The 16,618-nt window shown below is 31.2% G+C and overlaps 1 protein-coding gene across 1 annotated transcript; it reads left to right on the top strand.

The window, feature by feature from the left end:
* The first annotated feature begins 288 nt into the window (after positions 1-288).
* On the top strand, positions 289-16,577 carry LOC140057958 (plexin domain-containing protein 2-like). Its single transcript, XM_072103631.1, has 12 exons — positions 289-423; positions 3,044-3,201; positions 3,573-3,704; positions 5,441-5,510; positions 6,054-6,176; positions 6,598-6,651; positions 7,809-7,873; positions 8,953-9,049; positions 9,750-9,851; positions 10,088-10,233; positions 11,102-11,266; positions 12,794-16,577. The coding sequence occupies exons 1-12, from the start codon at positions 372-374 to the stop codon at positions 12,977-12,979; spliced, it is 1,350 nt and encodes a 449-aa protein (XP_071959732.1). The 5' UTR covers positions 289-371; the 3' UTR covers positions 12,980-16,577.
* Positions 16,578-16,618: the final 41 nt, after the last annotated feature.

Here is a 16,618-nt window from a genome sequence, read left to right as displayed (position 1 = left end):
CCGCAGGAGTGTTGTCTATTATTTGAGCAAAAAGTCCCAAAGCGCTTACAAATAAAATCAGGTCTAGGACAACTACCCCCTGGACAACTACCCCTAGGACAATTACCCCCTAGGACAACTACCCTCTAGGACAACTACCCCCTAGGACAACTACCCTCTATAATACAGGTTTCCCACATTGATATTTTTAATTTGAATTATACAGTATTATTAATATTTTCTGATAGAATGTCATCTCGTTGGTGGCGCACTCTAGCAATGAGTGGCGATACTTTTATTGTGGTTTTACGATTTTGTTTGTACAGTTAGTAGGCAATATTTAGCTATTTTTCGGGGAGTTGTAACAAGAAACATATACATTTTTTGGAATTATGCAAATATTTATATTATTATGCCTTTTGGCAGGAGCTACAACAGTCGCAGGTATAAATCACATGGTGTACTAAGCATAAAATTCACCCTCCTAGCTAGGATAGGCCTAGATAATCATTAGGCCTAGCTAGCTAGCTAGCTAGGCCTCTCCTAGCTAGCTAGGCTAGGGGCTAGGCCTAGCCTAGTAGGTCTAGTTAGGCTAGCTAGGCCCTACCTCCTATCCCCTCATCATAGGCTGGTACTAGTTGCCGCTTGGCCTAACTAGGCTAAGACTAAGAGACCTAGGGTGAGAGCTGAGTAGGGCGGTTTACGATGAAATCGGTCGCGTCTGAAATCGGTCGCGTTTGAAATCGGTCGCGATAAAATCAACTTCCGGTATTTTGTATGGCGCGCCGCTAGAGCTATAATCCTTTTGATGATATCGGTCGCGTTTGAAATCGGTCGCGTTTGAAATCGGTCGCGCTATTTTGTATGGATCGAGCGGGATGCATGCTAGAACGGGATATACATTTTTCGTTTATATAGATTTAATTGATATTTTTTAGGAACTAGATTATTTATGTGGATGGTTAATAAATATTTATTATCAATCATTAAATTAATTTTTTTTTTGTATTTCACAGGTCTCGGAGAAGGACTGTATCTTTTCAAAATGGCCATTTCTAAACACGTTTAAATATTATATTAGGCATAATGTTATATTTATTAGGCATATAATAATTTACTTCTATTAATATGTACTGTAATTAATATATTATATAGAGAATATACGTCTGTCGTGTCTTTTATTACGCAAACAATTACGTAAAAGAGAACAATTTATTTAAAAACAAGAATTTTTACAATATAGCCCGTAAAGCCAGCGTATCCATTTTTATACTTATGCATACTGTGACTGATTATATCACTATTCGATCACCTTATTTTTATTTCTATTTTCTAAGTGTATAATGATTATTGTTGAGGCAAATCACGTGTATGTTTTTATTTCTAATGTTTAAAATAGTTTTTAGTAAAATGATCATTATATGCGGATGGTTAACAGGCGAGTTACTGAAATAAACCCCCGAATAAGCCATATTGGAGATGCGCCTTCTATGATCGTGCAGCTGTTTCCTCTAACAATACGTTATTTTGCTGACGGGGATTCCCCTTTTTAAAAAACACGCACTAGTAGTGTGTCAAATCATGGAGAAAACACGTACGATCGTTGTCCATGGCGAGGTAAAGATGACGTCTATTACTAATAACCATACATTTGAAAGGTCTATAGGCCTCCTGCACGTGTTTTTGTGAAACGATCCGATGAGCTATAGATGCTCGACGCGATTATGAGATCATGTTCATTCATTAAGTTTATTTAGCCTTTAAAATCGAAATACATTTAAAACATAGGTAACCAAATCAAGACACGTGGAAATGTAAGGAGGCAAGGATAAGCAAAAGCAATTAAATCGCTGTAGCTCACAGGCTTGCTTATCCATAATAATTCCGAATAAAGCACTTTTTCTATAATTTGACAGTATGATTTATACGTATATACGTCGGCGATACTATAGATTTTAATTTGAATATTTTTTATTTTTTTCTTCATTTATAATAATCATTTAATGTAAATAATTAAGTAAGTGCAACTCAGTGTCTCGCATTCATACGCCGTTCGTAAATCTAAACGTTTAAATATCAGTGCAGATTACCTCTTTGAGAATTGTGTCCACCTTTATTATCCATACATTATTATTCTCACATCTATCATCGGCATATTATCTATATATTTTATTAATATCCTAAAACCATACGTAATTGTTTGCATAATAAAAGACACGACAAACGTATATTCTCTATATAATATATTAATTACAGTACATATAAATAGAGGTAAATTATTATATGCATAATATAACATTATGCCTAATATAATATTTAAACGTGTTTAGAAATGGCCATTTTGAAAAGACACCGTCCTTCTCCGAGACCTGTGAAATAAAAAAAAAAAATTAATTAATGATTAATAATAAATATTTATTAACCAAGTAACAAATATCCACATAAATAATCTAGTTCCTTAAAAATATCAATTAAATCTATATAAACGAAAAATGTATATCCCGCTCTAGCATGCATCCCGCTCGATCCATACAAAATAGCGCGACCGATTTCAAACGCGACCGATTTCAAACGCGACCGATATAATCAAAAGTATAGCTCTAGCGGCGCGCCATACAAAATACCGGAAGTTGATTTTATCGCGACCGATTTCAAACGCGACCGATTTCAAGCGCGACCGATTTCATCTGACACCAGTAGGGCCAGGCCTACCTAGCTAGGTACCGAGAGTAGGGCTAGCTAGGCCTAGAGCGTGGCCTAGCCTAAGTAACTAGGCCTAGCTAGGCTGGCTAGCTAGGCCCTAGCCGAGTTAGTTACTAGCTGTATAAGGCCTAGCTAGCAAGGTTAGGCCTGTACAGTATTATGGTATTCTACTAGGCCTACCTAGGCTATATTTGTAATGTATTTCTATAAAAAATAAAAAGAATGAACAATAAATCTCCATCATGAGACATTACTAGGCATATTTCACCATTTTAAATTTTAGCCTACTTTAGCCTTTTTACTGTAAGCTACTAAACCATAATATAATGTAATAATGTTTTGCTGGGGTTTTTTTCCTCAGCATCATCTAAATACTCGCAAATCACGAAAGAGAAAGCTGATTCTTTTCTTCGGCAAGTTGAGGTGAGCGATGACGCAACCACCACAAGGTCATTGAGAAAAAAACGACAGGATAAACCAGACCCGGCTGATGAACCAACTGATGTTGGATATATTAAGGTCAGTTTCAATGTTTAGCCAGTTATCTACATTTTCAGCTTAATAATATCTACCTTTTATTCTGAGTTAATTAAAAGAGATTGTAAAAAAATAATTGCAATACGAATGTTCACAATAATGATTGATCATCATCTTTAGTTTTTCGATATTTAACCAGACAAAATATGACAATAAAAAAATTACCGTTTCAAAAAATATGAATTTGTCCTACAATAATGTATATGTTTTTGTCATTTCTTCAGTAATTTGCCTTTTGATTAATAAAAATTAGAAAAAAACTTTCAGCCAGGAATTGGTTAAATTTGAGTAAATGACAAAATCTATAAAATACCTGTAGTATCTTTTATAAATTTAATAATTTCTTTTTGTAGGAAGATCAGCATATGTATTACAACTCCACTTACTACTCAAACGGCCAAGATTTATATGTTGATGTAGATAAAGACCCTGTGAACCGATTTATACCTCATAGCCAATTGTCAAACACTTTCTTAACAGCAGACGTGAGTCTTTTTATTTATTATTCTTTTTTTACATCGGTTTATATTGAATAATATATAACTTTAATAGTTTTTATTCATTCATTTTTCAACCTTATTTTCTTTGTCATTTGATCTAAGATTGATTGCAGTATCAATGTATTATATACAACACATTTCTATTTGTAATAGAATTTATGATTGACATGATCCACAATTTACCAAGCATTTTGATTGCACATATCACTGTCTCCATAAGAAAATAATTACATTTTATCAATGTCGTAAATGAACTCCATAGAATAAATTTTCCAGTCTTCCTTTATCACTTTTTTAACCCTTACAACAACCTACAGTACTTCATTCAAATATTACTCTTCCTCTCCTTTCTGAATCTTTTCATTCATAGTTTCTACACTTTGAAGCAACTTAAAGTAAAACATGAAATTACCTTTCATTTTGTATAGTAATATAATTTAAATTCTATATTATTTTTGAATATTTTTAAAGAAATCTGTATGGTATAGTAAGGCCTACTATTTTTCTATCACATTATGATATTAAATACTTCAGATGAAATTTTCTGTGACCTTGAAATACACTTAAGTTAATTATACTATATTTATTGTAAAGTGTTCTTTCCAATAATGACTACAATATTCTTTAATCTATACTGAGTCATAAGGATACAAATTACTATTTAACCATTATTGTGTACATTACAGTGTACTTGGCACAGGCTTGTTTTATGGCTGGATGGTTTTTGTTTTGTCATCATCATAGATGACAAATCAATGTTACACCTTTGAAAGAACTTTCTAAAAATCAGAAACTTTTGGCTGACCCACAAAATTTCTTGAATTTTTAAAACTCTGCTTTTTAATTGTTTGTGCAATGTATTAAATACCTGTAGAACCTTTATTAAAGATTGATTTTCAGAAATCTTTAAACTCTCTGGTTTTAAAGATTTTTGTAGCTATACCCGTAGATAATTTAGTAATATTATAGTCTAGTTTTGTTGATTCTGTTGCCAAATGAATACCGTATTTAAATAATATTTAGTATTTTTGTTAATACAGTAAGTCTATACTGTATTGGTATATTTTGTATAAAACCATGGACTATGATAAGATAAAATACTCTATATGAAATATACTGTATTCCTCACAAAAGTTTGTCAATAAATTATAAAAGTAAATCTTTTTTTTGCTACCAATAAAATAAAAAGTACCATTTTTATATGTTTGACCTTTCACTCAGCTTTTTATGTGAGCATAACCTTTTTAGGATACCAAACAAACAGTAACACAAAAGAAATGATTATTATTATTAACTGAAGTGGTTGCTGATTAAAGCATTCATTTTCCTCCTTATTGAATTGTACTGCTTCCTATGCCACCAGACTTTTGTTTGTTGAAGTATTTTGTAATGTCTATTTGGTTTCCTCCATGTTTGGTCCAACTACAAAAGGATATTGCAAATTTTCTCATTCCTTGCCTCCATAAACATTTGGATAAATAAAGTCCAATCAATCAATCGTACAATAAAAGTGCCATTCCATGATCATTTTGTTTTTTAGCAATGACTTGAAAATGTCAAATTATGACGAGTCATTGTCTAATGTTAAACAGTTTCAGAGCCTAGGTCCAAATAGTAAAAGTCTTTAAATCTCACCCAATCTCACACTCACAATTGTGACCAATTGTATCTGTGAAGAAAATATAGTAATTTTAATAGAAATAATTTACATCTTCTTTTAGAAAATAAGATTACCGTTTACTTTCCTATTCTATGGACATGAAGTTGATAGTGTTTTGTTAGCTACAGGAGGTATAGTATAAAGTTACTTTTAATATTCTTATGAGTTAAAATAACGATAGTGAGGCATTTAATGAATAGGCAAACTGCCTTAAAATGTGACATGTTTTGAGAAACTATTCTCATCATCAGAATAGAAAACAACGCCTAGATTACTATTATACCAATAGGACAGGTTGTATGTAAATGTATGTATCTTATCATTTTCACTGTAATTATTGTCAATATACAATTTGTTTGAATACCAAGTCAGCGTCAATAGTAATTTTTTATGGTTAATTTCCATATGATATTTAAACATAATTCTAAAGATGGTTATTAAAGTGAAACTATTATCAGCTATAATCTGATCCAATAATATGCAACCATTGTTTCGTTAGTCCTTAATACAGTATTCAAAATTAAATAGATTTGATTTTTCTAGCCTTTATTTACATAACATAAATACATTGGCTGTACCCTCTCTTGCTGTATGAAACATACGAATACATGTATTTCTGCTTCTTGCATATTACTTGGATGATGTCACATAGATATTTTTGTATTGTTTTATAGGTTTCCTTTATTTGGGTTCATTTTTTCATGAGTATTTATCAGCTACTCAGTACATAGCTCCACTAATGGGCAGCTTTGATCCCAGTCTCAATGATAGTTCAACAATAAAATATGGCAATAACGGTAAGTTTTTACATTTTAATAATATTAATATCATCATCATCACCTTCATATAAATTTACGTAAGGGCAAATCGGTAAATCGTATATAAAGTTGGTTCATACTTTCGGTACAGATTTTAACCACCTGATGTAACCATGTTTACTAATTAAATTGAGTTTAGATAATTAGTTATTGACGATTAAAACGAATTTAGGTTCAATTATTTGCCCCAAAATGATGTGTTTTCCGATCGTGGTATACACTGTCTAATGGATGTCCATCTTGAAAAATACCTGCACACAATAATACGAGGATACTTCGCATTTTCACCATCATACATCATCGCCAACCTCTTCAACCTTTTCAGCAACAGAATTTAGTCAAATAAAACCATCTTAATTAATTAAGTTAAGAGTTATTATTGTGCCAACTCTTCTTTCAGGAACGGCTTTCACTGTGGAATGGTCAAAGGTCCATATTAACCACCTAGAGGATGGTAAGCAATAGTAATTTTAATTTGAAAATATTTTCATAAATATAAGCATGGTGTATTCCGTTGAACCATTCTAATACATATCTTTTGCATGTTACATGTTGAAAGTATATTCTGTATTGTTAGTTTTTAATTGAATGTTTATTGCATGGACTAAACCATGTGAGTAAGTTACTTGTATTCCTATTTAAGATGGGTAACACTTTATTTCTTTGGAATTAGCACACATTAAAAGTGATTTCCAGGTTTAGAATTTTTAGAACACTACGACACCAGTAGAAGAATCTCCAACATACAGCACAGTATACTTGTATTTTAGAAGATGTAATTGTACTACTGTAGGCTCTAAAATAGTCTTGAATATAGATTATTTTAAGCAAGAACTTATAAGCTCTTGAAATGGATTTGTATAGTTTCTGGTGGTCTTTATTAACCTTTGCTAGTAAAAGATATAAATTAGAATTAAAGTAATGTTGTACTGTACTGTATCATACAATAGAGATAGATATAAAATATAGACAAAAAGAGAAATTAGAAAATGATTTCATTGCATGACCTTTTTTAAATGTTATTAAATGTGTAAATGTTTAATAATAATTGCATGAATTAACTACATTTTGTGTTTACATTCAACATTTGTTGTACTGTACATGCATTCAAATAATTGTTCACCTTTTTCATATTCAACATTAAAAAAAACACAAAACAGTCATGATCAAAGTAAATATTGGATTTGGTTTTAAAACATTCTTTTAACAAAAAGGATTTTAAAAACAGTGCTGTAGTAAAGGCAACATTTATTTTACCAAAAAAAGTGCAGAAGATATGTGTAAAGAGGGAAGAGTGAGATTACCCCTTCTGTACTATATGATTGTGAATAGAGAGAATGATGCAAGTCTATATCCAGAATGGTTTTCCAAGGTTACAAAGGTGACTGTGATCAATGAAAATTAAAATATAAGAATTCAACATTTTCATGTACGAAAAGACGAAATTTAATTTTATTTATTTCAGGCAATCAATTCATAGTCAAAAGCAAAATCTCATCCTGTAACAAATGTTTTGTTTTATTAATATAATTTGTCATTTTTCATTTTGTGCTTGCTTGTCATGTCAACTAACCATTTCTTTCTGCTGTTAATTGCCTGCCGCCGCTTCAGCGGGAAGCTTCACATTTCAAACCACTCTTATGAACGATGGACGTATTATATTTGCGTACAAAAACGTAAGTAGGCTAGGTTTCTGATTTTGTTGATAGTAATACCAGTGACATATTGTACTGGTTGAAGTCTGCTCGGATTGATTTTGTTTTGTACCCTGAAGATAAGATGAGATAGATTTGATGGAGATTTGAAATTGCCATATTATATTTTGCTTGTATTTTTCATGAAAAGAATATTCCAAGCAACTTAACATAACAGGTTTTTTATCTTTTCAGTTGTACATATTTAAAATACAATTGAAAACACATTGTTTAAAGATATATTTTCTCCCTGAAAAAATATTTTTATTTTAAATTTTATTAAATTAGTTATTTGCTTTAACCAAAAATTGGATCGAAAAAACAAATTTGGTTTTTTTACCTGAAAAAAGTGTAATTTAAAGTAAAAAATGTTCAAATTTACTTGAAATAAATGAATTTTTTTTTTGTCTACTGTTATTATTTGTCTACTGTTTTTTAAATTTTTTTTTCTACGGAAGTAATTAACTTGACTAAAACTGCAAAATGGCTATTCAAAGTCTTTTTTTTATTTCAATTTTAATGGTTTGTGGGACAATACATCTTTAACCATATAAAATTATAAGAGCACACCACAGCCCTGATCACATGTTGCTAACTGGAGACTCTCGCTATGAATAACTACAGTGCTTATGTCAACATTATCATTGATTTCAGTTTCATTCAGTTGCTCAAAAGTGCCTTTAATAAGTTCATTTCCGTTGAGTTTCTTTCAGTTCCAGGTTCAAGAACCCCGTTTAAAATATCATTTAAAAAACAGTAACCTTAATTTCAATAATCTCTGAAATAAATACATTTTTATCAAATGATGTGTAAAGCTCTGTACACTATCAAATTTTATGTGACAAAAAATGTGATGTGCCCATATATAGACATGATGATGTCACATCACTACTATATTTGGGCACATCACAGTTTTTTGCCAAACTAGTTTGATAGTGTAGACAGAGCTTAAGATGTGTGATAGCGATTTCTTGTTTCCAATTGTTTTCACCAGTTCAAATGCATAACTACTATAATAGCATAAATCCTAACATTGTAGCATGATTATTGTTTATAAATAGATTCCATTGGCTCCTAGTGAAATCGGTGGTGGAAATGGACATAAGGTGACTGTCGGTCTATCAGATGCGTTTTACTATGATGAGCCACTATCTGAAGGTATACTACATATTTCATTAGTTATTGTTGCTAATATATTGTGAATGATAACAATACCATACAGAGAAAAAATTTGTGATTGTTATTCAATCCAATCATGGAGGATAATATAATTTGATGTGTTTAAACAGTTTTTAAAAAACCATGAAGAGTTGTGACATTGAATATTAGAAGAAGATTAGAAACTGTTTGACACAAAATAAAGAATGTTACATGTTGCATTGCAAGACTCTTTCTTAATTTGTGTATATTTTGATTGATTTGAATTTTGGTTAGTTGGAAAAAAAGTATTACTGACAAAGTATACTCATAAATGATAATTAAGTCTGATTAATGTACTGGAAATATAGGGCTTCTGTTGCTTCTACAATTACTACAGAAACTTACTCTAAGTAATGTCTCAACAATTTGAGAAGGAGGTTATATCATTTCCATTGGTGATTGTATAATTGTTGTAGAACAAAGAACATTGACATTGATTAGATGAAGCCACAGAATAACGAAGCCTAAAGTACAATTTACACCCAGACTCAGATCTAATTAGAGAGAATGTTGAATAACATTTAATTAGTGTGGAATTCGTATTTATCTCAACGTGATTGAAATGAAAGAAGACTTATTTTCACTGGTAAATTTCTATGTTCACAAAACATACAAGAATCTATTTAATTGTTGTTATTATGTAACTTTGTTACACCAGGCTCATCATTTTACAAGAGAACAATATACCGCTATGATACCCTGGAATTAAACGACACGTTAGTGATGAGTTCAAGTGCATTCATTCTAACACCATTACCAAGTAAGCTATAATTTTGAAATTATTTAATTGTTATTGCAATATTCTTTTATAAATTCAATCTACATAATTATATTTACTTATCGTTGATAATAAAGTCACAGTATTAATTGATTGCTAAAGTATCTTACTATTTTTAAGTTTGTTAAAATAAAGATTAAAATTGATCTGTTGATGATTCAAACAGTGGCTAGCCCTTGCCAGCCATAGTAAGTGAGTGCTTCTTCTTTTCGTCACAGCATGCACTCAACAAAAGAGTTGCAGTAAATGTTTCAGTGGCAATGTTGACTCATCCTTTGACTGTAAATGGTGCCCAAGTTTAAACCTATGCTCAAGTGGTTTTGACAGAAATCGACAAGATTGGTCTGAAGGGCAGTGTGATACAGTAAGTACTGTATATATAACCAAAGATAATAAAAAGGAGAAGATACAACAGTTCCGTTGGCGGTGTAAACCACATCCGGGTTACTATTTGCCTACGCCTGAAGGTGGCGCACTTCTTTTTCGCTAGAAGAAGTGCGCCACCTTCGTGGGTAATGTAAAACTTTTACTGTAAATATCTATAAAAATGCAAACGATGATTATTTATCAAAATGATTATCTAAAATATTAATAATATCAAAATTAGTTGAGCACAGACGCGAGAACATCAGATCATCACGGTCCATCCAAACGTGGGATTAGACGGGAACCATATCTAGAGCCCGCCGTCGTTCGGCTGCTGGATTCTTACGCGTCCATGAATAAGCGTCCGCGTTTCCTATCCTTCTATGTATAACAGCGTGTACTGTTGATTCTTTACCTATTTATATTCTTTGATAAAACCAACTACTAATTTGTTTTAATATACTAAATCATCTGTATAGCGTATTTGATTTTGTTTCTCTACTTATTATCCTTGAAAAGAAGTCCATTTTTTTGGGTGGGCTGCTTTTTGAAATGTGCTTCTTTTCGTGATGGACTTCTTTTTGTGTTGGACTTCTTTATGAGATGTCCTTCATTTCAAGATTTTTTTTTGCAAACTGAAGAGGGGGCTTCTTTTTGAGAAGGACTTCATTTTGCAATGGCCTTCTTTTCAAGATTTCTTTTGCTAACTGAAGAGAGGGCCTCTTTTCAAGATGGGCTTCTTTTAAAGATGGGCTTCTTTTCATGGTTTTACGGTAGTTATTAAAATAATTGTCAGATGCAAAAAATGAAATAAACAATAATATAATGGAAATGTGGAACACAATAATAACATATTTATTTTTCAGGTTGGGGTTAAAGGTATCAGTGAATGCCCTGGTGAGGGCAGCTCCAGTAACACTACAGTGATTGTGGTAGTTGTTATACTATTGGTAATCACCATAGGTGTGATTGGATTACTTGTTATTGCAAGTCGATGCCCACTTACAACTGCTGGCCGTGCATTATCAGAGGTATTATTTTTATTGCAGAATCTATCTAGTCATTCTTAATATTATGACCATAGGAGGATCTTATTAAGTATCCAAGCCCTCTCCCACTCTCAATTTTGAAAATTTCAATCCACAAAATAGGACGTTCAACACTTTATGTTACTATTGTAGGTCCTGCTGAAATCCTAAATAGCTAGTTAACTTGAACTAACTTTTTATCTTACCATTTGATTCAACTGGCCTCTCATGCACATTCAACGTTTAAACAAAATATTATGTGTCCATATTGGTTAACATTTAAAATTTCACCCCAACTGGTTCACATAAAATAAAGCCACCAGTAAACAATGTGTAGTTAACAATATTGTATTCAATGTGCAGTTAACAATTGTAATAAATGTGTAGTTAAAGGACAACTTGACCGAGGACCATATTTTAATATAATGTATTAATTAGGGATATGAATTCAGAACCATCGCGAAATTAAGTATATCGCCGCACGCGCTTGCCGTACAGCCATCACCGTAAAATTGCTGTGACGTCACAGGTGCATTGGAAAATTTACGTAATGAGTTTTCTGGCAAAGTCTAGCAAATCGTGAACATTTCTAGTACAACTCACTTTGTAAATAAATCGTAAAAAATATAAATGTTGAGTTTTTTAATTGTTTTTTTTTTTTGCTTATCTGGACTCATAAAGTAGATTTTGCGATGCACCTGTGACGTCACAGAAATTTACGGCGACGGCTGTACAGCGAGTGTGTTCGGCGATATCATTTCACGATGGTTCTGAAATCATATGTACATTCCTAATACGTTGTAAAAATATGTCCTCAGTCAAGTTGCCTTTTAACAATTGTATTTAACTAGATGGTACGCTCGCTTCGCTCGCACGTATATTAAATCTATCAAAATAGTATTTTTTAAAGAAAATCGGCCTGTCTTCAACATTATGATGCTGTACTCGAGCTGTTCAACCGGTTTTCAGTCATTAAAAACAGTTATCTTAGGAGGAGATAGGAAAATGCGAAGCATCCTCGTATTATTGTATGCGGGTATTTTTCACAATGGACATGTATTAGACAGTGTATACCACGATCGGAAAACATCCCTATTTGGGGCAAATCGTTGAACCTAAATTCGTTTTAATTGTCAATAACTAATTATCTGACTCAATTTAATTAGTAAAAAGGGTTACATCAGGTGGTTAAAATCAGTACCGAAAGTACGAACCAACTTTATATATCATCGAGTAAACATTATAGAAGTAAGGCACGATTTACCGAATTTTGCCCTTACGTAAATTTATATATAGATGTGTAGTTAACAATTGTATTCAATGGGTAGAAAACAAATGTATTCAATGGGTAGTTAAAAATTGTATTCAATGAGTAGTTAATAATTATATTCTGATGTGATTTTGTTGAATAGAAACAATATAATTTATTCATTCAATGTTTAAAAAGACTGCTTAGAATGAAAAATTAGTTGCAAAATTATGTGTAATAACTTCCACATATCAATATAACATTGTTTATGTCACTTTTAGGTGAAGTCAACAATTTTCAAGAAGACAACTCCGCCAGAAGATAAATACAACATTACTAAAGATGATGCTGTTGACCAAGAACATGCAAATGCCCAGGCTCCAGTAAATATCGAGGCACCAGCAACAAATTCCAAGGTACCAAGTGCCATGGTGATTACCAATCATACAGATGTATCTCATGCATAGAAATACATAGGCTAGACATGTGCAGAAAATGGTCACAGGTTAAATTTCAAGATGGGTTTTCTCCAAACATGTTGAAGTTTGGATGTAATTTGTTTTTAATGGACATAGGACAATATATTTGTATGTTATATATTATATTTTGTGATAATATTTTTTGTATTTGGTGCCAGGTTATTAAAGTGTTTACCTCAAAATGGTATGGGCATTATGTCATTCTTTAATCAAATAGAAATAAAGGTTTTTTACCGCATAATTTAAGGATTCCATGAGTTATTATACATGTATACAGTTTGGAATTACTCCTACTGTACGCCTGGAACATTTATATATGACTATATATATGTATATCAATATTAGGGATATATATATAGCCATATATAAATTTCTCAAACGTTATTACTTACTATGACATTTTGTGCATACCTTTTGCAGTTTCAACTTCTATTATTAGACGTAGATCCACATCCAATTAGTTCCATAGAATGTTGTTTTTATCAAAAACCAAACAAGTTTTCGAGTTTGTAAATTCTTGATTATATTATCAAGCAAGAAAAGGGTAGAGAAAAGGTATTAATGTAGTTGCTTAAATTAATGTTGTATTGTTGAATGTTAGAAAAAGATTTAATAGTATATAAGAAAAAAATGCCTTGAATAATTGCAAAATAAGGTGAAGAGTTTTAAGAATTTTAATCAAACTGTTATACCAGATTTGTTCACTTTATGCTTTCACCGGGCAAAGTGCTTTTTTGTTAGAAAATCTACCTGGAATATCAAGCAACTACTATGAAAAGATGTGCATGTTTATAATTCATTGCAATATCTCATAAAGTATAACTTTTTAAAGTTATATAGCAATAGTTTCAAAATGATGGAGAAAATAAATTCCAAACATTTTCTATATTGAAGTGGACAAAATGGTTAAAAACTAGAATATGCAATGCTTCAATGAATGGCTACAGAAAATCATTGTAAAGCAATTAATCAAACAAAATGTATATTTCTGAAAAGATTTTTGGAATACTAGTAAGAATCTTTGGCTGTGTTTAATTCAGTTTTCTTGTTATAAATTTTACAAAACTAAAATAATTGAAACTGTATAAAAAATTGCAAAACTTTGCATTGACATTTTCCTTGTAGTTTTGAAACATGTTGCAACAAAACGTCAATAAAACGTTGTTTAGTTTAATGATACGATTATTGATAATTAATAGTGCAAGTATGTACATGTCATGCTTTCACCGGGCACAGTGCTTTTAATGGTAATATCAGTATATTACCCACATCACAAAAATCAAAACATCTGTGGAAAACATAAAAAAGAAAATTAATACAAAAATTGGTCAAGTATAAATGTAACCGTATCAATAAGGTATAATATGTATACAGAAAACAGCCCATAATATAATAAATTGCTTAAATGTTGCAGTATTACTATTAGCAAGATAATTCGTAAAGTAAATTTAAGAATGTTGTTTGTATGAGTATTGAAGACAATTAATTGGTGATATAACCTGAGAATTTGATATGAGTAAGACTATTAGTAGTACAGATACAGGTAAACTAATACATTGTATTTTAAGTGTTTTCGGGAGTTTTGCTTGACATTAATGTTTAGATAACAATTTTAGATGTTATAAATACTGTAATTACATTTTTAATAGTCTCTAAATGAAAGAATCAATCAAATCAACAACAATTATTGAAAACCAGCTTAAGAGAAAAAGGTTTTTGTTTCATTTAAATTTCCTTATTATAATAATGCTGGTTGTTGATTGGCTCAAACAGCATTCTTACCAATAATAATGCTGGTTGTTGATTGGCTCAAACAGCATTCTTACCAATAATAATGCTGGTTGTTGATTGGCTCAAACAGTAATAAAAACTAAAATTATGCAAATGAAAAAATAACTTTAGAACCAACAAATAATGCTTTAGCAATTAAAGAAATGTACTAGTTTTAAGTACTACTTTTAAGTACTACTTGACAATGTTAAAATCAATTTGCAGTATTGTATACTGTACTTTAAAAATAGTTACAAATTAAGAATGGTGTTGACACTCTTTAATTTGTTACTGCAGTAACTGTCAATTCACTGCAGTAACAGCATAATCTTGTCAAAATTGTTTACTACAGTAACTACGGTTTGTTCTGAATATGCAATTAAATGATGAGTTTGTTTTTTGGTAAGCATTCCCTGTTTATCAGTGACTGCCTCATAAACTTTTACTTTGAAACAAACTAAATCATTATAAATTACTGCAGTAAATAACTTAAGATAATTTTGACATGATCTTATAGAATATTGTAATGCAAGTTTGTTAAGTTGTTAGTAAATGGTACAAGTCTTTTTGTACATAAATTGGGGAGAGTGTTCAGATATTAACATGTTGTTATCATGTTAGAAACGTCACCTTGAGCAGTCATATGCATGTAAACTACTTGTTATTACTTCAATACAACTGTTTAATCAATTTAAGAGTTAAATTGCATTGGTTAGAATATATGATTATATTTTGCTTTTTTAGGATATGGAAATATAATGGTAAAAATGCACTTTTTTTGTTATGTAATGAGCACATTGTTTTACCTTGTATATAACCATCTATTCATTTTGGTAACACTTGTATAAAACTGATATTAGCTGTATATATCAAAAATAATAAACACCCTTAAAGGACAACTTTACCAAGAACCATATTTTGACAACATAATAGGGATGTCATATGATTTCAGAACAATTGCGAGGATTTACGATATCGCTGAGCATGTTCACCGTACGGCCGTCCCCCTAAAGTTGCTGTGATGTCTACCTGATGAGTTTTCACTGTTGTCAACATACAACTAATTGCTAATTTGATATGTACATCCCTAATACGTTGTCAAAATATGGTTCTGAGTAAAGTTCTTCTTTAACATTACCATAGAATTGCCATGATCAAAATGCACTTCACATAATATCTTGATCATGTTGTTTGTTTCAGTATTATTGAATACATTCATTTATTTTTGTTGTATATATTAGTAGTCTATACAATGATTACTTCTTCAATAATACTGACAGAAGCCCTGTATCAGGATTGAGGAACACCCCTAAAAATACAATGGAACTGTCATTTACCGTACAGTAATTAAGACTCTGTTATGTGTTTTATCTAACCAAATAGCACCTATCAATTGTCGTATTCGATTTAGATTTCACCGTTGAGTACAGTTTTTCTGTTGAGTACTTCTTTAACGGAGTATTTTGAGCGTTGAGATTGTTCTTAACGAAAAAGCTTTCGTTGTCAACGTTTTCTATTCGAATGACTTTCTGTTGAGCAAAAATTTACAATTTGAATACAAAAAGTACTCAACGAATCTTTACGTTGACAACAAAAGTTCCCAATCGAATACGACAATTGTGTGTGAGCTATGGTTGCGTATAGCATTGTTTATGCAATGTTGTCACTTAAACTTGGTTCCCAAGTGTAAGTGAGTTTACCAATCACAAATTTGAATGATCTATTGCCTCGGGAGTATTTCGCTTACATCCTTGCGCTGCAGCCAAGTAGGAACCAAGTTTTAATTTTGTTTTTACCAACACAGTCATAGTTTATTTAATTCTGAAAATCTTAATCAAGAAAGGAATCATTGAAATG

Source organism: Antedon mediterranea, chromosome 1 (genome assembly GCF_964355755.1).
Source record: "Antedon mediterranea chromosome 1, ecAntMedi1.1, whole genome shotgun sequence".
Lineage (NCBI taxonomy): Eukaryota > Metazoa > Echinodermata > Crinoidea > Comatulida > Antedonidae > Antedon > Antedon mediterranea.
The sequence above is the reverse complement of the archived record's forward strand: the minus strand, read 5'-3'. Positions and strand labels throughout refer to the sequence as shown.